Genomic DNA, 22,967 nt, shown 5'->3' with positions numbered 1-22,967 from the left:
TAAGCGCTGCTTTATTTGCCCTCTTCAAGTCCACAACCAAAATCCGGATTAAGCCCAATGTTTCATTAATTCCTGAAATTAGATTTAAAACATCAAATTAGCTTAATGAGCCCAAATAATAAAACTGTCTAATTAATTTGACAATTAAGACTAATCAGTAATTAAAATGGTGTAAAAAGGGTTTAAGAAATAGAAGAAAATGATGGCACATCAACCTCTCACGAGAATGAACGAGAAGGAAAACAAATAAAAAGCTCACGTGAAGAAGGAAAGCACAGAAGATGTTATAATGGAGGGGTATTATTGGAATTTAAAAAATTTGTTGGATGTACTAACAATTTTGTTGGTGTCCAAAGCAACACCCATGATAGATTAGGTAAAAAATCATTATGAAGTCCATATTATTATTTTTGATGGTTTTAATAATTATTTAATTAAAGAGGCTGTTGAAAGTGATGAAGACTCAGTAAAGTTAGAAGAGGTGGAAGCCAAAAATTTAGGAAATATGGAGATCATGGAACAAACCGTTAGGATCATGGATTAAGTAGTTGTATAGCAACTAAATAGGGACCTTCAACTCAAAATTTAAATCAAATTACTTAAATTTTTCATTTTTTTTTGTTTTAATTGCTTTTTAAATTTATTTTTTCTTGCTCAATATATACCTTCTCCTTTCATCTTCACCAAACGCTTCCTTTAGTGGGTTGAGAATCTATACATGAAGAAAGATTTCCTTCTGCATAACTGATTTTCATACACAATAATATTAGCAGGCCCGATGGAACCAAAATAGATGAATTAATAACCAAATTAGAGTCAGAGATCAAATCTATTAAATAAAAAATATTTATGTCTTAAGATAAATTAGGATTTTAATTATTATGATCAGAGATAAACAAATATAAAAATTAAAAATTATTTCTTATCCACCATGAGATATACGAAATTGGAATGTCATGCCAAATGAGCCAAGCAAAGATCAGATTTGGAACCATTTTATAATAAATACTTGAAATGTTACTAGACAACAAAGTGGAATATCTTCACGGGCTCCTCAGCAAATTGACCCTAGCTGAAATCATGAAGAGACATTTCAATATCTAGCTGAAGCCTTTGGAGGGACCAGTTTACCAAAAGAATAATTAATGTTATCTTATACTTTAGACATGACAAAAAATAACAATAAAAATTTCAAAAAATCTAACACTTAAAAAAAAAAAGAACATAAAGAGTACCATTTAAACATAATAAATGTATTAAGAAGGTGATGAGTAAGTTGAAATATCCTCAAATAATAAAAGAAACCTGCCTAAATGTCAACAACTTGGACAAAATTGGTAGATTTAATATCAATACATGACATAAAGAGCTAATAGTATTTTAATAGCTTTTAATAATTTTAAACGTTACTTAAAATAATTTTTTTAAATATTAGCTTCTAATTTTTATATTTTATTTATTTTCTATCCTTAAAATATTTATTATATTTTCCCTTTTTAAATAAAGCATGGATTTTTATTTTTGCTCATTCCTCTTACACAGTTTTTATATTACACTGTATATTTTATTTTAACCCTTGTACGGTTTATAATATTTAATTTATTATTTTAATATTATACTTCACGAAATTAATAACGATGATTATTAGATTTATTTAATTTAAATTTCTATTATTTTTTAAATAATTTTATATTATGTGATTTATTTTGACTATTATGCTAATTAACATAATAAATAAATAATGTTTACTTAAGTAATGTCAGGCCTTGTACACACTTGAGCATACATGAGGCTTCCAACAACTGAAGCATAAGAAATGTTTTTCATATGTTCCCTCTCAAAGTCATTCTTTGGGCATTTGTTCAAATTAAACTTATCACCCTTTACAATCAGAGCAACACTTGGTGAAAAAATTTTCATCTGAAATCTCTCTAAAATTTTGTTAATATGGTTTCCTGTGATAGACCTAAAATACCTCGAGGTCTATCTTTATAAATCTTAATGCCGATGACATCAAATGCATCACCCATATCCTTCATGTCAAAATTCTTAGAGAGAAATTGTTTCACCTCATGTAGTAAACCCCGATCATTGGCTGCAAGTAAAATATCATCAACATATAATAAAATAAGAAAACATATTTTACTTCCACTGACCTTGTGGTATATGCATTGATTCATGGGGTTTTCATCAAAACCAAATGAAGAAATTATCCCATGAAACTTAAGGTACCACTGATGGGAGGCTCGTTTTAAACCATATATAGATTTATTAAGCTTGCAAACCAAATGCTCATCACTACTAGAGGATAAGCCTTCAAGTTGTTTCATATAAACCTCTTTTTCTAAATCACCATTAAGAAATGTTGTTTTCACATCCATTTGTTGCAACTCAAGGTCAAAATGAACAAATAATATCAACATAATACGAAGAGAATCTTTCTCAATGTTGCCTAATGAATCCCTTTTGGTCTTAAAGACCTATTTACAACCAATGGCCTTTGCCCCATTAGGAAACTCTACAAGGTTCCAAACTTCTTTACTTTGCATGGAATTTATCTCATCTTTCATGGCATCATACCATAAATTTGACTCTTTACAACTCATGGCTTGATCAAAAGTTTCAGGATCATTTTCAGCTCCAATATTATAGTCAAATTCTTGAAAATATACAATATAATATCTAGGAATAGCTGATTTTCTTACTCTAGTAGACCTTCTTAATGCTGCATCAACATTTTCTTGGGGATCATGTTGTTCAATTGGTTGTTCATCATTTTCAGGAATTTGATTATCAACTTGATCTACTGGATTATCAGCAATAGGTTCTGGAATGCCAATTATGTGTTGTTCATCATCCCTTTGAACTTAAAAGGTATGAATTACAACCAATCTTTCACTTGGTGTGGAAGGTTAAGACTCTATATAATCACTTTCAGAACCTAACTCCCTCAATTGATCACTCCCACTGATCAAGTCATTTTCAAGTAACTTTGCATTTCTTGATTCCACAATCCTAGTAATATGATATGGATAGTAAAACCTATAACCTTTAGACCTTTCGGCATATCCAATGAAATACCAACTAATAGTCCTCGAGTCAAGTTTCTTCTCTTGTGGGTTATATATTCTCACCTCAGACGGACAACCCCAAACGCGCATATGTTTCAAACTTAGTTTTCAACCTTTAAACAACTCAAAAGGTGTCTTTGGGATAGTCTTGGTTGGAACACGATTTAATATATACACTGTCGTCTTTAGTGCTTCAACCCACAAGGATTTAAGAAGATTGGTGTTACTAAGCATACTCCGTACCATTTCCAATAATGTTTGGTTCCTTCTTTCTGCCACACCATTCTAATTTGGAGAACTAGGCATATTGTACTGGGCAACAATCCCATGTTCTTGAAGAAACTTTGCAAAATGACCAGGTGTTTGTCCATTCTTAGTATATCTGCCATAATATTCTCCACCTCTATCTGATCTCACTATTTTTATTTGCTTGCCACATTGGTTCTCAACTTCAGCCTTAAAGACTTTGAAGGCATCCAATGCTTCATTTTTGTTATGAAGAAAATAAATATTTATATATCGTGAATAAACATCTATAAAGGTGATAAAATATTTCTGGCCACGTGCATCCATATCTGGACAACAAATATCAGTATAAATTATTTCTAATATACTTGAACTCCTATTAGCACCTTTCTTAGACATGTTGGTCTACTTACCCTTAATGCAGTCCACACAAGTCTTAAAGTCATCAAAATCTAGAGTATTGAGTACCCCATCTTTCACTAACTGTTTAATCCTCTCAATGGAGATATGTCCTAATCTCTGATGCCATAACATAGAGGAATTCTCATTAATATTACACCTTTTAATACCAGTTTGAACATGCATTGAACTATAAGTGGCAAAATTTTGTAAACCAAAAAGATAAAGACCATCAGACAAGATATTATTCCCAACACATTCAAATTGTAAAATAACTCAAATGATGTGTCTTTAAAATTAAAGGAGTATCCAAAAAGGTACAAGTCTAGAAGGAGAAATCAAGTTTCGAGAAAAACTTGGTACATAAAAGATCCTTTCTAATTTCAAAATAAAGCCACTACTTAAAGTTAAAATTCAAGTTCCAATAGCCTTTCCAGGTGAGCCTAGCTTATTGCCTAATAAAATGCTTTACTCACTTCCCACTGGTTTTCTTAGGTTTTGCATACCCTATAAAGAATTTGTAATATGGATAGTAGATCCAGAATCAATCCATCAGGTGTTAATATCAACACTAACCATATTAGATTCATAACATACTAATGAGATTGATTTACCTTTCTTCTCAAGCCATTTCTGGAATTTGGGGCAATTCTTCTTCATGTGTTCCTTCTTCTTGCACAAGAAACACTTTGTCACCTTCTTAATATCAGCTTGAGGTGGTATTTTACCATTCCCTTTCTGATTAGCTCAAGACTTAACTGCTTTGTTCTTCCCACAAGCAGTTGTCAGCAATGCACTCTCACTCATTTTCATTACAAGCCTTTCTTCTTCATGAACACACATGGTCATTAATTCATTGATAGACCATTTGTCCTTATGTGTGTTGTAGGAAATCTTAAACGACCCATATTCCTGCGGAAGGTTGTTCAAAATGAAGTGCAGAAGGACTCAGACATATCAACCTCCAGTTTCTAAAGTTGAGCTGAAATATCTCGCATTTGCATTATTTACTCATGCATAACTTTCACACTGGTGAGCCAAAAAGAGGAGAACTTCATGATCAGAGTGCTTGCTAAAGCCTTATCTGAAGGGATGAACCAGTCATCAATGGCTTTAAGCAAGTCTTGGAACTTTTCATGCTGGTCGATAGAACCACATATCCCAGCCGAGATTTTGGTCTTAATGAACATCACGCTGAGCCGGTTGGATCGCTCCCACCACTCATATAGCGCAACATCAGCTGGACTACTTTCATCAGTAATTGCAGGTGGTTCATCTTTTCTTATAGCATAGTCTATGTCCATCCACCCCAATTGCAGAAGAATTCTCTCTTTCCATATCTTATATTTATCTCCTTTGAGTTCGGGAACATCACATTGAATATCAGAAAAACTAACAATTTGAGAAGCTGCAAAATCCAAAGGCTTATGTCAAAATTTGAGGCATATTAATCTTAACTGTATCTTTTACCAATGTAAACATACCAGAAAATTGAATCTTATGACATAAAAATTGCATGTGTGCTAAATTTTTAATTTATTAAGAAACAATTAAACCTTATAATAGAATAATCAAATTACATACTTAAATTCATGCCTTACAGGTACAACATGAAAATAATTTAATTTTCTATCACAAATATTTACTTTATGATAAAATTGACAAATTATACATATAGCATCCCAATTTTTGTAATCTAGATTAAAAAGGATTGTTATTTATAAATAAATAAATTTTTAGAAAAATGATGAGATTTTATAAATAAATAAATAAGGAGATATAATTATTAATTAAAATAATGATTTTAGAGAAAATAAAAAGGGTATTTCATATATTTGTTTGATAGAAAATAAAATAGAGTTTGTTTTTATAAAATAAATAAATAAATAAATATAGAACAAATAATAGGCTGAGTACCCTAGGTATAAATAGTTATGTTAAGTCAGGTGCCTCTTTTTGGCCTCATTTTCGTTTTTCCCTTCCTCCTCTCAAAACCCTTTCTTTTTCCCGCAGCCCACCAAACCTGTCTTAGAAAAACGACGATCTTGGGCTCATTCACTGTTGGATCATCGTGAAATTTGAGCACCACGTTTGCAACCCAATTTCGAGCATTCTCACCATTGGGAATTTTGATATTATGTCTGAGCTTAGAGGAAAACCCTTCGCATTGCAGCCTTTTATTTTCCCGCAGAAACCCAAAACTGTCTCGGTAAAACTATGATCCCGGTTTCGTTAACCGTTGGATTTTCAGGAAATTTGGATATGTTGTTTGAAATTCAATTGCACACACTTTCGCCGTTTGGATTTTTGAGATAATATTCGTGTAGGGAGAAAAAGGAATCGCATGAAGACAGTACAAGTGGAGGTTTTAATCTCTTCTCCGTCTCTCTGACGTTTGGGAATTCTATCGGAGCAGTCGGAGGAATAACTGAATGAATCTCAGGGAACCCCTAGAGATGTTACTATCGCTAGCTAAAGACACGTGAGTCCGCTCAGAGGTAAGGGATGAGTTTATCGCAATTGGGGGTTATAATAAACATGTGTAGGGATCCTTATAGAACTAAATTTGGGTTTATTTTGGGATGTTTATTGAATTATAATTTTTCTTTATGATTATGAATACAATATTATTGTGTTCTATGTACCAATTGATGTCCTGATGAGAATTGATTGATAAACTTGAGTGCTCTTGATGTCTTTGTGTTAACCCATGATTTTGATTAATTGATTTTGATACAATTGGGAGGAACTATTTCAGAGGTTTTACATTCCATGTTGTGATAAAATCTTTTGTATAAATTGTTGTGTTGAGGTTACGAAATGATGATTCAAACTGTGAGTATGTGATAAATTGAACATGTGACGGATGATGAAATACATGTGTATTGAGATGAGATGTGTGTATTAAGTTGTGAACTATGAACTGTGCAATCACACAATTGTAAGACCCTTTAAGGGCGACGAGTATTGTGATGGGATCCACTATGGGAACCTGACGAGTTAAAATGATTTTGAAAACAATTGAGTAGATGTGTGTATTGCATAGTTCATAGGTAAAGTGTATATGATTCATGAGGTGTGATAACATGTTAAATTGAGATTATACCATTGTGATAGGGATTAAGTGTATGTGATAAATTGAGTATGTATATGATTGAGATATATATGTGCATTGAGTTGTGAACTATGAATTGTTCAATCACACGATCATAAGTCCCTTCAAGGGCAACGAGTTAATGCTAAGTCCCTTTTAGGGCGACGAGTTGATGTTAAGTCCCTTTTAGGGCGACGAGTTGATGCTAAGTCCCTTTTTGGGCGACGAGTTAATGTTAAGTCCCTTTAAGGGCGACGAGTTAATGATAAGACCCTTAAAGGACGACGAGTTAAAATTATTTTGAGAACAATTGAGGAGTCATGTGTTTTGTACAGTTCATAGATAGAGTCTGTGTGCTAAAATGTTTTCTGGGTTGGACCTGAATCAGGAGGGAGAGGCCTTGACGGACTCTTCGGAGTGTAGGCCTTAGGGGTCACACGGTTTGAGTGCTCCTTTAAGCCTATGTTGATCCCATATGGTTAGAGCATTCTCGCAAAACACTGTGACCCTGACTAGTCTCCCTATGATATTACCTAGTGAGAGTGACTTGACTTACTATTGTGTGGTTTGTCTTGTCATGTACTCCTAGGCGCCCGACGAGGTTTTTCACTGACATGGTACCACATTGCATATAGGCTTGAGTCTTAGCATAACTGTTGTATACGCTTGCTAATTGTTTATTATGAAATTGATGTGTTATTATGTCTTGATCGGAGTGTGTGATTCCTGTGTATTGTGATTGATGATTGAAAAGTGTGATTGATGAATGACAAAGTGATGAAATAGTGTGAGATATGCTAAGTAAATTGTATTTGGCTACTATATGTTGTGTTGTTTCTCTCTAGTAGTTAGAAATGTGATAACTCACTCCCGGTTTGTTGTTTGTGTTTGGATCCTGTGATGATCTTGAACTTTGTGTTCGGGGGAGCAGATGAATAGGTGGATGACTATGAAGAACCTCATGCTAGAGGACACAGGAACACCACGCTCTGATAGGATGTGACATTAGGATATAGGTTCTATATTAATTGTATGAAGCTTAGACGACCTTGTTTGAGCCGAGATGACTTTATTATTTATTTGGACAAGTTTGAATATGAAGTAGAAGAAAGTGAATGTGAGCCTTTTACCCATTTGAAAGGCTTGTATTTAAAAATGTTTTAAAAATACTTTTAATTAATATTTGAATTTTTATTCCTTTATTAATATATATGTGAGGGGTAGAGGGTGTCACAATACATACCTCATGATCCTTATGGGTAAATCATGAAAAATAATGTCATTTTATCTCAATTAATTATAAAAATATAATAAAAATTCCTTGTGGGATAAAATTCATTATATAAAGTACAATTAATCACAATACTATGTCTAATTCCTTATATGATCTTTAAACAACTAAATATATAATTTTAATCAAATTATAGATGTTGTGGCTAATCCATAATTAATCAAAATTATAAAGATCACTTAAACATAAAATTTAATCATATGAGAATAAATCATATTATGTATTTTAAGATCAAGATATAATACAATGATGAATAAAATTCTCATATATAATTTCATAATTGAAATAGAATATTATGCATTTGATTTCATATATATACATATATATGTGTGTGTAAAAGTAAATCAAAATTTCATAAATTATAAAGGTAAACAAAATAAGGATATAAGATATGAAAAACAAATATATTTCAAAAAAACTATCAATGTTTCAGTGACTTGTCGGTATTCCGGTATCCTGTACATTATGACCTCTTTGGCATAATTTGAACACCTTTTAAACAGAACTTGGACATAAATTAAGAAAGTGAGCCAACTTGCGCTTAACTTTTTGTTTTTTGACTGCAAGATACTCATCTCATTTAATTAAAAATCATATCATTAATACAATCAGGAATGCTATGAAAAAATATGAACTAGCAAAGAATTTAGATGTCCGAGCTAATGAGTGAGCGGCTAGATTGACATTTTATGAACTTGCACTTAGCTAAACATTTCTCAAACACACGTATCATTAAAAAAAATTAAGAAAAAAATGTTTAAGAAAAAGTGGACTTATATTAAAAATATTGATGGCTTGTAGAAATTTTTTAGACTTATTTTTATAGAAGTTAACTAGTTCTTTTAAGATTTTAGAAGTATGATTCATCTTATTGGGATATTTTTTTCTTTTGCAAAGAATGCATGGTGAAGTATTCTACTTGGGAAGGTCATTATTATATATGCAGGGTCTTGGTGTCTTATATTTTGAATATTAATCCTGTTTCGATATCTGTGTTTGTCCTCAACTACTGTCAAACCCAAAACACTATAATCAAACTGTCAATACCACATATCTTAGAAGGTGTGAGTCTGAGAGATGCCATTCTATTTTTAAGATATAAAGATAGAGTCACAAAAAAAAGATAGAAAGATAGATATCATATAGATATATTGCCGAAAATACAACAAAGTTACAAGACAACATTTGCAATAGAAGTCACAAAGCCACGACAATGACCAAGAAAGTCATCACCCCCCGTTACCTCTTTACACACTCATATAGCATGAATCCAACAACCGAATTGCATGCCAAATTTATTCAATTCTCTTTTCACATAACACAGAAACATTGTTCTCACAGCAGGGAACATCATTCATCATTGATTTACTCTTCCATGCAGATGAGGCACCTTATGCCCTCCCCTTTCAGCATAAGATCAAATGCAGTGTTGATCTTTGAGAATGGCACAGAGTGAGTGATAAATTTGTCTAGTTCCAACTCCTGCATTATTATCATTATTAACACACAATGTCACTTGATGTACCATAAGGACAAACCTTGCATATTCTTATTAAGTGCAGTTTGTGTTGTTCTCCAATTACAAATAAAATTTTTCTTTGGTAATTTGTGTAGTCCTTTAATGCAAACTTTTACCAAACAAATTACCGAAATAAAACTCTAATTCTAATTGAAAAGTAGTATAATTTCTAAAGAACTGTATTTAAGTTTTGTCCTTAATGATATATAGATAAGATCTAGCTTTGTGATCACCTTGTTGAGGTACTTCTCCACAACACCAGGAATGTCAGTGCGGGGTCTGTAGTGACCATAGAAGGTACCCTTAAGAGTTCTCCCTTCCATGAACTTCATAGGATTAGTTTTGAATTCAACATCCTTCTTTGGCACACCAACAAGGACAGCAGTACCCCAACCCTGAGAAAAAGCATTTGAAGTTCAAATTTAATAATCAGATTAATAATTGCATACTAATGTAACCATTAACAAGAATAATAGTTCAGGGGTTATAGAAAAATACATCATGAGTGCATTCAAATGCTGAGATTGAAGCTTGGATGCTTCCAGTGCATTCAATAGCACGATCTACTCCTCCATTAGTCATTTCAGCAATGACCTTAGTGCCACATATCATAGCAAAATAGAGAATTAGTTCTCTTGGATTTGATTAAATTACTTTGTATGGAATAAAGAATATTTGGAAGCTGAATTGAAGTAATGAATATAATGAAACTAGAACTATTTGAGGAATACAGAAATTGAACTTAGGTAAATTGTTTTATGATATGAACTAACCTCTTGGACTGGTTTGTTGTGATCTTTCGGGTTTACAAAATCAGTGACCCCAAATTTTTTGGCTGACCAAGAACAATGAAATGGAGATTTTCATCAATAAGTGAATAGCAATGTAATTAACCATTTAATCTTTAAAATATGCAAAATAATTAAATTAACAAAATTCAAGTGTAATACCTTACGTGTTTTTGGTACTATTCTCTATTCAATTTTGGAGTTTTACCTTAATAATTCTTTAACTCGCTAATTGTCAAGGTAAAACTCTAATATTGATAAAAGAATAATATCATAAACACTTTAAGACATCACATCTAAGTTTTGTCCTAATTGAATCTACCTTGTTCAAATCGATTGGGAAGTAAATCAACCCCGATGATTCTAGATGCACCAGAAACCCTTGCCCCTTCACAGGCCTAAAATGCAAATTACAAGGTAAGAACTATAGCCATTATAGTCTCTTAATTTATTGAGGGAAAAAGCAGAGAAGGATAACATACAGCAAGACCAACAGCTCCTAAGCCAAAGACAGCAACAGTATTATTAGGCTTTGGTTTTGCAACATTCACAGTAGCCCCAAAACCTGCATGCATATGTACAAAATTAATATATACATTAGCAAAATTGTTAATTTGTATGCACTCATATTCATATTATAGAGAGTAAAAAAAGTACTATTAAAGGTTTTACACTGTCAACAAATTTTAAAATCATGTAAGTATTAACTTTTTAAGCATTTTTTTGTTGTTAAAAACGAAAAACATGCCATACATAATGTAAGTTTGCATGTACTCATATATTAATTTCTGATTGAATGAGAATATAATAAAAAAAATTTATAATGTCATTGCATGGATTATTTTCTCTCAAAAGAGTCATCAAGATTGTTTGCAACATTTTGTAAAACTGACTTGAATGTGGATCTTACAAACCTGTGCAGAATCCACAGCTGACAATAGCAACTTTGTCAAGTGGGGCATTAGGGTTAATCTTGGCTACACATCCTTCATGGAGAACAGTGTATTCACTGAAAGTGGAGGTTCCAACGAAGTGGTAAATGGGTTGGCCATTTTTGGAGAACCTTGTTTTTCCATCACTCAGCATAACACCCCTGTCAGTGTTGATCCTGAGTAGCTCACACAGGTTGCTCTCTTCAGACTTACAATAAGTGCATTCACCACACTCCCCAGTGAATATTGGGAGTGCATGGTCACCTGGTTTCAGATGTGTCACACCCTCGCCCACGCTCTCCACAATCCTAGTTCATTCATTAACACAATCGCAAATATATTTTTTTAATAGGTAGGAATCAAACTTAGGTAGCAACAAGTTTATAACAACTCACATAATTGTTCAATCAACTGAACTATATCTTTGTGGTATAATCACAAATAAATGTGTAAGCACTTGTTGCTCATGTAAGCACACACAAATAAATTAATACAATATTTATACATTGATTGTTGATGATTCTTTCTTGACTTCTCTTTTTTTATTTCTTTTCTTTTTTATCTAACTATTGGTTTGGTTGATTGGGTTTTAAACATTATAGATCAATCAAATTTAACCCAACAAAATCTATCAAAAGCAAATGGAATTGAAGAAAGTAGAATGTATACTCAAGCCCAAAATCTTAAGGCAAATGGTATGTATGGAAAATAAATTTATGATCCAAGGCTAATATTCATATAAGACGGGGAAAGTGTCATATTAAAACCTATGTGATAAATCATAAGCCAAGGTATATTCTTGTTAGAATAATTAAAAAACAAAAACACTAGTAGAAAGAATGGATATAACATCATTATGTTAACATCGTTGTTTTTTTTATAAAATCAATGTTAACAAAAACACGATTATTCGTAAATAACACAAGTTCGTTATCGATTTTTGGAAAAATCGATGTTGTGTTAGTTAAATTAAATTTGTCTCTTCCTCTTCTCGCGTTCATTTTGAACTATCTCTCACTCTCACTTATCTTTGGCGCTCTCGTTCTCACTTGTTCACTCACCTCTCACGTTATCCTTCTCACTCTCACGCACTCTCTGTGGTTGCGCAACTACACCATTCTCGTACTAGCTATCATCTTGTTCTCGCTCCCATGGTCTCGTTCTCGCGATCACTCTCACACTGTCATTCTCGTTCTCTCACTCTTGCGCTCTCACTCACTCATGAAAGGTTAGTCTTCTATAAATGTTTGTTTCTGTGTTTGGTTTTGATGGTGATGGTAAGCGAGAAGTTAGGGCTTGTTCTTGGTTTTGATGGTGATGATAATGTTTGTTTCTGTGTTTATGTGCGTATTGCTTCTTGTTAAAGTGTGTATTACTAACATGAAAATGTTTGTTTTTGTATATGTTGTTGAAAACATGTGTTATTTTCTGAATATATAAATATTGATATTGGGATTTTGTGTGTATTACTAACATGAAAATGCTTATTAATGGGGCTTTGCACTAGTGTGAGAATTCTATCACAGTCATAGGCCCCCAAAATAGGAATATCATTCTACCACAGACTTTGTGCTGGTGTGAGAAGTCTTGGTTTTACAAATTTATTGGTATCATATTGCTATGTCAAATGTATCATGCATATTATATTAGTTGCATGGAATAAGCTCTTACATAAGCATGGTGCATGGTCAGTTTATGAATGGATCACTTGGTGGATTTAGTTGGTTTGACAAAATCTACTTAATGTCATGTTTATATTGTAAATGGAGTTTAGAAACGATGGATGAAAATCAAAAAATCTGAAAGGAAATGGCTAACACAATGATGAAGATTAACAAAAGAAAAAAAAAGCAGAGGAAATGTTCAACACTGTTCATGTTATGGATCATGTTAGAAATTTCAAGACTATTCTCAAATAAACATGACATGATATACCAAATTTGCTTATATTACTTTGCTTGTTAAATGTAACCTTATGGTGAAGTTAGTAGATCATTTGCGGTAAGATGGAAGGACGAACTAGACCTTACTTGGCATCTGCTACACTCTAGTGGCAACATGCACTCTGTTACATATAACCAAGATCTGGTGAGCCCAACTCTACTAATTGGATGGACAAAACTCATAGAGTTCTATGGGCTCACTGAAAATCATCAGGTAACCTCGACCCACTTTGGACAGAGTGTTTTCCTCCTCACCATATTCAAAAACAACTCTAAATTAAAAGCTTACCCTAAATGTCACTCATTGTACCACCAAGTTCCTAATTCATTAACTTTTAATCCTGCTAACTGAGTACAAAGTGACTTGCAACAGTTTGGTGGGTAATTAAGCACTCCTATGTTTGTCAAATTTTAAAATCATATACATATATAATATGAATTTTATGATGTGCCGAGTACCATGTACTCATTTATGAAAACTACAATATTCACCCATCTGAACTTGTAAGGAATTACGGAGTGTAGGATAGTTTATAATCATTATAGGAAGACTGTAAAAATTGGAAATGTATAGAGGAATTTTGCACAATTACAAAATGGTACGAAAATTGACCAAGAGGAGTTGAAAATCAACACAAGTGACATTCAAAGGGAAGTTAATGGCGTGGGGGCTGTTTGGAATCCTCATCAAGGGCTGAGTTTAATTACTTGGCTATTTTAAGCATTTTCATCAGTTAAGACAAATAAAATTCAGCCATTCAAAACCTTTCCAAGATGGTTACAAAAGAAGCATAAATGGGACATTCAAGGCCTTAAATAGGCGTGTGGCTAATTATGGAAAAGGAATATCATGAGCTGATTGCATTAAAGTCATTAATTGCATTTTATTACTAGTTTATTGTGTTTAATTAGGCCTTACTGTTTTTCGGCCATATATGGATGTAATTTGATCATTTGCAGATCATTCAATAAAACAAGAACAAATTCAGTCCAATTAGAAATTGTGTTTACATTTTCGCCCGATTATTTGCAAGTGTCGTCTTGAAAATAGTCCGATTAGCTCAATTGGTGTTGAGTGCTAATCTCGTATTAAGCTATTGGTGTAGTTTAATATTGCTTATTTTCCTTGCTGATTTTCGTAAAAAACCCAAACACACAAATACCAAAAATACTTAAAAGAATTCGACTAATAAGGGTGGTACCTAGTACCTTCGTTATTGGTTGTGTGCTTCCGTTACCACACTCTGATTTCGTATCATTAGTGGCATCAGAGCACGGTTCTGATTCCGTGTTACGTGACAACAATGGATTTCAACAGTGATGATTTCATGGACAAATTGCGTGAAGCCTTAAGGAACGTTGACATGAGAGATGAACGATGGAGGCCTAGAAGGGGTGAACCACGTCCAAACGTGGATGAGTTCAAAATCACCGAACTACCTGAATTTAATGGTAGTGCAGACCCGGAGGTTTATCTAGAATGGGAGCGCAAGATTGATAGAATGTTTGACTTCAAGGATCTTGATGATGAGAAACGTTGCAAATATGCTATCCTGAAACTTAGCAAAAGTGCATCGTTGTGGTATGAGGGATTGAAGGCTAGAAGGACACGAGATGGAAAGGAGAAAATCCACTCTTGGGAGTCCTTGAAGAAGAAGTTGCGCAAGAGATATGTACCATCAAATCACCGACTGAATTTGTATAAAAAGATTGCAGATTTGGTGCAAGGCAAAATGAGTGTTACTGAATACATTGATGAGTTTGAGAACCTATGCCTAATGGGTGAAGTGGAGGAAAATGAAGAGCAAAAAATGAGCCGTTTCCTTCGTGGGCTGAATAAGAACATAGCTTTTGCTGTTGAGCTATGTAACTACACAGATTTCACCACTTTGTGCACCTTGTGTTTGAAGATTGAAAATCAAAACAAGAGTAGATATAATGCTGGGAGTTCTAGTGGTTGGTCCAATGTGTCGGGTAGTGCAAATCCAGCCCCTAGCACTAAACCAATGGAGAATCAACCGAAACAAAGTGAGACCGCTCCTAAACAACCCATTGCCACGGCCAAGGAGACTAATCTGTCAAAGGTTAGGTGTTTCAAGTGTCAAGGCTTTGGACACTTTGCTAGGGCTTGTCCTAATCAACGAGTTGTGACCCTCCGAGAAGCAATTAGCATGCGTGATGAGTTGATGAAGGAAGAAGAAGAATCTGGTGGCAATATTGAAGGTGATGGAGTTGAAATTGTTGAAGATGATGATGATGAGGTAGAAGTATATGGACCTCCCATGTATGATACCTTGATGCTAAGAACTTTGCAAGTCAAGGCTGTACCCGTGGAAGGAGATCAAAGAAATCAAATCTTCTACACTAAGGGTCAAGTGAAAGATAAGTGGTGTAGTATCATTGTGGATGGAGGTAGTTGTACCAATGCGGCTTCAACTGAAATGGTGTCTAAATTAGGATTGCTCACAACAAAACATCCTAAGCCTTATGCGCTACATTGGTTGGACAATGGAAGTAGCATAAATGTTACAAGGCAGACGCGTGTGGGATTAACCATGGGATCTTATGTTGATGAAATCTTGTGTGATGTGGTACCTATGGATGCAAGTCACATACTCTTGGGACGCCCTTGGCAATTTGATAGGGATGTGACGCATAGAGGAAGGTCCAATGAGCATGAATTGAACTTCAATGGCAAGAGGATTGTGTTGAAACCAATGGCATCAAATGAAGTCCGTTCCATGATTACAAAAGGAGGTAAAAAGCCTAGTCTCACTATGTTTGCTACTGAAAATGAAGTGAAGGATGCTATTGATAATGGTGAATTAGTCTACATGTTGGTTGCAAAGAATGCTAGACAAGACGATGTAGAGACTCCTTTTAAACAACAATTGGAGGCTGTTTTGGGTGAGTATGAAGATGTGTTTCCAAGTGAACTACCAAAGGGTTTGCCACCTATCCGTGGGATTGAGCATCAAATTGATCTAATTCCGGGAGTCCCATTACCAAACAAGGCTGCATATAGGTGTAATCCGGAGGAGACAAAGGAGTTGCAACGGCAAATTGAAGAATTGATAAGCATGGGTTATGTGCGTGAATCAATGAGTCCATGTGCTGTTCCGACATTGTTGGTTCCTAAGAAGGATGGTTCATGGAGAATGTGTATTGATAGTAGGGCAGTGAATAACATAACCATCAAATATCGTTTTCCCATTCCAAGACTAGATGATATGCTTGATGAGTTACATGGATCGGTTATCTTCTCAAAAATTGATCTAAGGAGTGGATATCACCAAATCAGAATGCGTGAAGGTGATGAATGGAAGACGGCATTCAAGACTAAGCATGGTCTATATGAATGGCTAGTTATGCCATTTGGGCTCACAAATGCACCTAGCACCTTTATGAGGCTCATGAACGAAGTACTCAAGCCTTTTTTGGGTAAGTTTGTTGTTGTTTATCTTGATGACATATTGGTGTATAGCAAATCTATAGAGGAGCATTTCACTCATTTGAAACAAATATTTGAGACCCTAAGAGCACAAAAACTCTATGGGAAGAGGGAAAAGTGTGATTTCTTGGTTGAAAGTGTGGTGTTTCTTGGATATGTGGTGTCTAAAGATGGAGTATCCGTTGATCAAACAAAAGTGGATGCTATCAAGACTTGGTCGAGCCCTACAACAGTTTCGGAGGTGAGATCTTTCCTTGGTCTTGCATCATTTTCTCGACGCTTTATCCAGAATTTTAGCACTATAGCAAGTCCTATGACCGAATGTTTGAAGAAGGGTGCGTTTGGGTGGAATGAACAAGCACAAAAGGCTTTTGAATTGATTAAGTTAAAGCTTTGTGAAGCTCCTGTTTTAGCTTTACCCGATTTTACTCAACCATTTGAAGTTGAATGTGATGCTAGTGGAGTTGGCATTGGGGCTGTTTTGATACAAAACAAAAGGCCTATAGCTTATTTCTCGGAGAAATTGGGAGGAGCCAGATTGAACTATTGCACCTATGACAAAGAGTTCTATGCCATTGTGAGAGCTCTTGATCATTGGAATCATTATTTGCGTTCTAATCACTTTATATTGCATTCAGATCATGAGTCATTGAAGTATATCAATGGGCAGCAGAAGTTGAGTCCAAGGCATGCTAAATGGGTTGAATTTCTTCAATCTTTTAATTTCTCTTCAAAATACAAGGATGGTAAGAGTAATGTGGTGGCTGATGCACTTTCGAGGAGGTATGCTTTAATTTCAATTCTTGAAACTCGTTTACTTGGTTTTGAGACTTTGAAAGATTATTATAAAGAAGATGTGGATTTTGGTGAAATATACTCTAATTGTGAGAATGGAGCATTTGGAAAGTATATCGTGCAAGATGGATTTTTATTCAAGGAGAATCGGCTTTGCATCCCAAGGCATTCAATTCGTGAGTTACTAGTTCGTGAAGCTCATGGTGGAGGTTTGGCTGGTCATTTTGGCATTACAAAGACCTTGGAGATTTTGAAGGAACACTTTCATTGGCCAAAGATGTTAGGAGATGTGCAAAAAGTCATTAGCAGGTGTGTTACTTGTCACATGGCAAAGAGTTCTTTCAAACCAGGGGCGTATACTCCCTTGCCAACACCTAGTGGTCCTTGGATGGATGTGAGTATGGATTTCATTGTGGCTTTGCCCCGAACACAGCGAGGTAAAGATGCTATTATGGTGGTTGTGGATAGGTTTTCAAAGATGGCACACTTTGTAGCTTGTCACAAAACCGATGATGCTAGTAATGTTGCTGATTTGTACTTTCGTGAGATTGTGCGTTTACATGGAGTTCCTAAAACTATTGTTTCCGATCGTGATTCAAAGTTTTTAAGTTATTTTTGGAACACATTATGGAGGAAAGTAGGTACTAAGTTGCTGTTTAGTACTTCCCATCACCCTCAAACCGATGGACAAACCGAGGTGACTAATAGAACTCTTGGTACTTTGCTGCGTGGTTTGGTTAGTAAGACTCAAAAGGATTGGGACTTGAAGCTAGCCCATGCTGAATTTGCTTACAATCGGTCCCCTACATATGCTACTAATCATTCTCCTTTTGAAGTTGTTTATGGTGTGAATCCTTACTTGCCATTGGATTTGATAGTTATGCCAAAAGAGGAGTTAGTTCATCCAGATGCCGAGGCCAAACTCAAAGCAATGATCAAGCTACATAATCAAGTGCAAGAAAGAATCAAGGCCGTGAATGAAGTTTATAAGCAAAGGTCCAAGAATAAGAAGCCTAAGTTATTCAATGAAGGTGATCTTGTGTGGGTCCATTTGAGAAAAGAAAGATTCCCAAGCAAGAGAAAGAATAAGCTCATGCCTAGAGCGGATGGTCCTTTCAAAGTTATATCAAAGATCAATGACAATGCATACAAGATTGATTTGCCCGGAGAATATGGAGTACATGCTACTTTCAATGTTGGAGATCTCTCACCGTATTTAGATGATGATGGTATTCAAGAATTGAGGGCAATTCCTTTCAAAGGGGGAGGGGATGGTACGAAAATTGACCAAGAGGAGTTGAAAATCAACACAAGTGACATTCAAAGGGAAGTTAATGGCGTGGGGGCTGTTTGGAATCCTCATCAAGGGCTAAGTTTAATTACTTGGCTATTTTAAGCATTTTCATCAGTTAAGACAAATAAAATTCAGCCATTCAAAACCTTTCCAAGATGGTTACAAAAGAAGCATAAATGGGACATTCAAGGCCTTAAATAGGCGTGTGGCTAATTATGGAAAAGGAATATCATGAGCTGATTGCATTAAAGTCATTAATTGCATTTTATTACTAGTTTATTGTGTTTAATTAGGCCTTACTGTTTTTCGGCCATATATGGATGTAATTTGATCATTTGCAGATCATTCAATAAAACAAGAACAAATTCAGTCCAATTAGAAATTGTGTTTACATTTTCGCCCGATTATTTGCAAGTGTCGTCTTGAAAATAGTCCGATTAGCTCAATTGGTGTTGAGTGCTAATCTCGTATTAAGCTATTGGTGTAGTTTAATATTGCTTATTTTCCTTGCTGATTTTCGTAAAAACCCAAACACACAAATACCAAAAATACTTAAAAGAATTCGACTAATAAGGGTGGTACCTAGTACCTTCGTTATTGGTTGTGTGCTTCCGTTACCACACTCTGATTTCGTATCACAAAATTGGCTAACTGGAACTCAAATTATACCTTTATTTCATTTTGGATTTGTTTGTAATTAAAATACATTACTACTCTACTATTATCAATTTGTAAATTTTTGTTTAAAGTCTTCCTGATATATTTTGTGAGAAATATTGAAACATGTTGAACACATTTATGGTATATTTTGTTTATAATTACTCTTGGTGCATGATATACTTTATTTATAACTTTTGGTGCATAACTTATTTTATGTGTTTTTTTACATTTAAATGATAAGTTGTGATATAAATTAATCACAAGTTGGTAATTAAAAATGGGATATTAAAAAAAACCAAAAAAAAATATGAATTTTTAGGAAAATCGATATTGTTGTTTATTGACAACATTAATTTTTCTAATCAATATTGGTGACAAGAAAATAACATTGATTTTTTTGTTAAAAAAAATCGATTTTTAAACAAGTGATGTTAATGTTGATACTTTAATATTGATAGTTTTAACATTGATTAATAACCAATGTTAAAAATTCTTAATAATCGATGTAAAAAAAATTATTTTTTTTGTAATAATAAAAAGAAGGGAATCAATCTCAAAGGATTTTTTTTTTTCATTTTGCTTATTCCAGAAATTTTCTCCATTAATTTCTATCATCATGTCTGTTACTGTTATATATATATATATATATATATATATATATATAGGACTCTTTAATAGGCATCAATTATCTCTTGAAAAATAGTTTTATCCAAAAGTAACATACCCTGAAGCTTCGTGGCCTAAGATACGAGGAAACAGAGGAGTCTGGTCCTGTCAAGCAAAAACGGACAAATTAGCATGAATGCCAGGCGTCACGGAACATCAACGGTCAATTCATAAATCATAACTCATAAAAAAAGATTTGGTGTATTATTATTTTATTTATTTTAAAAATTCTTGTTTTTTATGACGATAAAGGAAAGTATTTACAATTTTTTTAAAATTAAATTGATCGTGATATTCAATTTTATATTAGAATTATGCATGATCAAGTTTTGAAAGAAATAATCCTAACCCTAATACTCACATAGGAAGAATCTTCGAATGGATAAAGGTCAAAGATGCTTTGAAGGGTGTGTCGTACGAATCAATACTAAAATGTGCATGTGTCAATTTGCCGCGTTTCTAAACCACTCTAGCCATAAAAGATGGGTCCATGTATTAAAAGATTTCAAAATGTTTTTTTTTATCAAAAATATTAATAATTAGTTAATTAATTTTTGTTAGTCAGATGGATTGTGAAATGTTTTTTTATAACAAAGGTGAGATCAATTTTATCAATTGTCTCCTTCGATTTTGAGAAATTAATTTTGAGATGTGTATATATATGAAAATAAATAAATAAAGATAACATGTTTAAATAATTTTTTTAATTATTCCTGTAATATATAGCTTGCTTTCCTTTTTTGGTTCTATTATAAATAAATAAAGATAACATATTTTTATAAAGATTAAAAATAGTAACCTCGGAGACAAAACACTATGTTAGTTTGTAACCAAAAAAGTTATTTAAGATAATAATATACTACCAGTCTACCATATCTTGATTATATTATATATTGTCAAAACACTCTTCACTTTACCTTTCCTTGTCAAGTAGGTAAAATACAAAAATAGGACACGTGTCTTGCATTATTTTGAAAAGAAATTTGTTGAAATTGTACAAGTAACATTTGTACGGCTTCCATTTTGGCTAGATAATCTTGCAGAAGAGATTTGGGACTCATTGGAATTCAAGTTAGGTCTTAAATCTTGATCTCATACATAGAGAGTATAAAAGTTAAGAATAGGTGTTAATATAATATTAGTATACCTTAGCATCCCACCAATAAACATCACTACGGCAAAGGGAGTTGAAGAGGATCCTCAAACGCACTTCACCTTTCTGGGGTGGTGCCACTTCTATGGTTTCTATTGACAGTGGCTTCCCTGCTTCCCATGCCACCGCAGCTGCACGCATTTTCACATCAAACAAACAAGGCACAAACAATAACGTGAGAAATAAATAAAATGGAAAATTTTTGTTTTTGTTATTTGATCCTCTAAAAGTTTCAGTACTACAAAAATAATTTTTTAAGTCGTGAGATATATAACAGTTCTGGAGAACCATTTTAGTATAAGTCACGAGATCTACGACTGTTTCATTTTAACGTTTATCTCTTCTTCCTATTTTAATTTGGTTCATTGTAGAAAATTATGACATTTTGTTTTTGGTCAGCTGTAAATTTTGACTGTTTTGAAAGTTACAAATTGTAATACATTCTCCAACAGATCGTTTTTGTCAATTATGGCCATTTTTTCACTCATATTAAAACTAAAATAATTTAATTGTAATATATATATATATATATATATATATATATATATATATATATATATATATATATATATATATATGCAGTTAAAAGTTATTGAGTTTTATAACAATTACGTTGAGTCATACGTAAAATGATTATCAATTAATTAAAACTATAAATATATTTACATTAATAAAACATCAAAATTAACTCAAACTATTAAATCAATAAAAAGAATAAATTTAAAATAAAAAAGACATAAAACAACAAAATAAAACAAAAAGTTAGAGCAATGAACTAAAACAAAATTAAAGTAAAATGTAATAAAAAATATATATAACGTACCAAAATAAAAAATAAAGTTAGACAATAAAGTAATAATTTTAACATGATTATATGCCGTACCAGAAAAATGACAATCCAAACTTTGGCAACAGAAGCACATTCAAGAAGAAGAAAAAAGATGGAGAATGATGCATGGCTCACCTCTGCACTTGATGACCTGCCCAGCTGTAGACATGGCTTCTTCAATATTCCACGAGGAATTTAATTAATTATAGATAGTAACTTGATGAGAAATATGAGATGATTCTGCCTTTGGAGTTGATGCCATTATTTATAGTGGAAACAATTAGAGTTTTGTGTACGGAAAATCACTATATATTGAAAGGGATGCGCATTATGCAAAGAGACAATTGTTAGCCGAACAAGCCATGAAAATGGATAAGTATTGTGAAGGACGATTCCCTTTAACTATACTAGCGAAAATAGATGTTTGTGTTTTCAAATTTATATTTTTTATATTATTTTTATATTTATCATTTTTTAATTAATGTTAGTTCAATATATTTTCTAAATACATATTAATTTATACGAATTTTCTTATTTTTATATTATTTTTTTTGCATTGTGCGTTGTCTATTGTATTTTAGTAATATTAAAAAAGTATCTAAGTTTAATAATTAGTGAAATAGAGAGTCATCTTAATTTTTATAAAAAAAATGTTCTATAAAATAACATGAAGGAGAAGAAGAGCATAAGGTAAAAAAAAAACTATAAAATACATATTTGCACACACATACCAAAATTATATAAAATAAATAAATAAGATACCAATAAAGAAAATTGACCAACAAAGATGAGGCAAAAAGAATTATAATGAATCAATGGAGGAAATTATTTTTTTT

At 33.1% G+C, this 22,967-nt stretch overlaps 1 protein-coding gene across 1 annotated transcript; it reads right to left on the bottom strand.

Annotated features, from left to right (window-relative positions):
* Positions 1-9,220: 9,220 nt before the first annotated feature.
* Positions 9,221-22,414, bottom strand: LOC114383177 (alcohol dehydrogenase 1-like). Its single transcript, XM_028342787.1, has 10 exons — positions 22,267-22,414; positions 21,297-21,433; positions 20,208-20,254; positions 11,323-11,648; positions 10,891-10,973; positions 10,731-10,806; positions 10,394-10,455; positions 10,119-10,214; positions 9,854-10,015; positions 9,221-9,583 (listed from the first exon to the last, which is right to left on the bottom strand). The coding sequence occupies exons 1-10, from the start codon at positions 22,298-22,300 to the stop codon at positions 9,467-9,469; spliced, it is 1,140 nt and encodes a 379-aa protein (XP_028198588.1). The 5' UTR covers positions 22,301-22,414; the 3' UTR covers positions 9,221-9,466.
* Between the last annotated feature and the right edge of the window lie 553 nt (positions 22,415-22,967).

The sequence above is a fragment of the Glycine soja genome, chromosome 14, assembly GCF_004193775.1.
Source record: "Glycine soja cultivar W05 chromosome 14, ASM419377v2, whole genome shotgun sequence".
In the NCBI taxonomy this organism is placed as follows: Eukaryota; Viridiplantae; Streptophyta; class Magnoliopsida; order Fabales; family Fabaceae; genus Glycine; species Glycine soja.
This window is presented reverse-complemented; position numbering and strand designations above follow the sequence as displayed.

Bases quoted from the DNA above. Each gene is read 5' to 3' on its own strand.
- LOC114383177 (XM_028342787.1), bottom strand. From the start codon at position 22,300: ATGTCTACAGCTGGGCAGGTCATCAAGTGCAGAG. The intron at 11,649-20,207 runs GTATGTTACTTT...TGAATGAACTAG, and splicing joins TTAGGCCACGAAGCTTCAGG to GATTGTGGAGAGCGTGGGCG. The intron at 10,807-10,890 runs GTATGTTATCCT...TTTGCATTTTAG, and splicing joins TAGGAGCTGTTGGTCTTGCT to GCCTGTGAAGGGGCAAGGGT.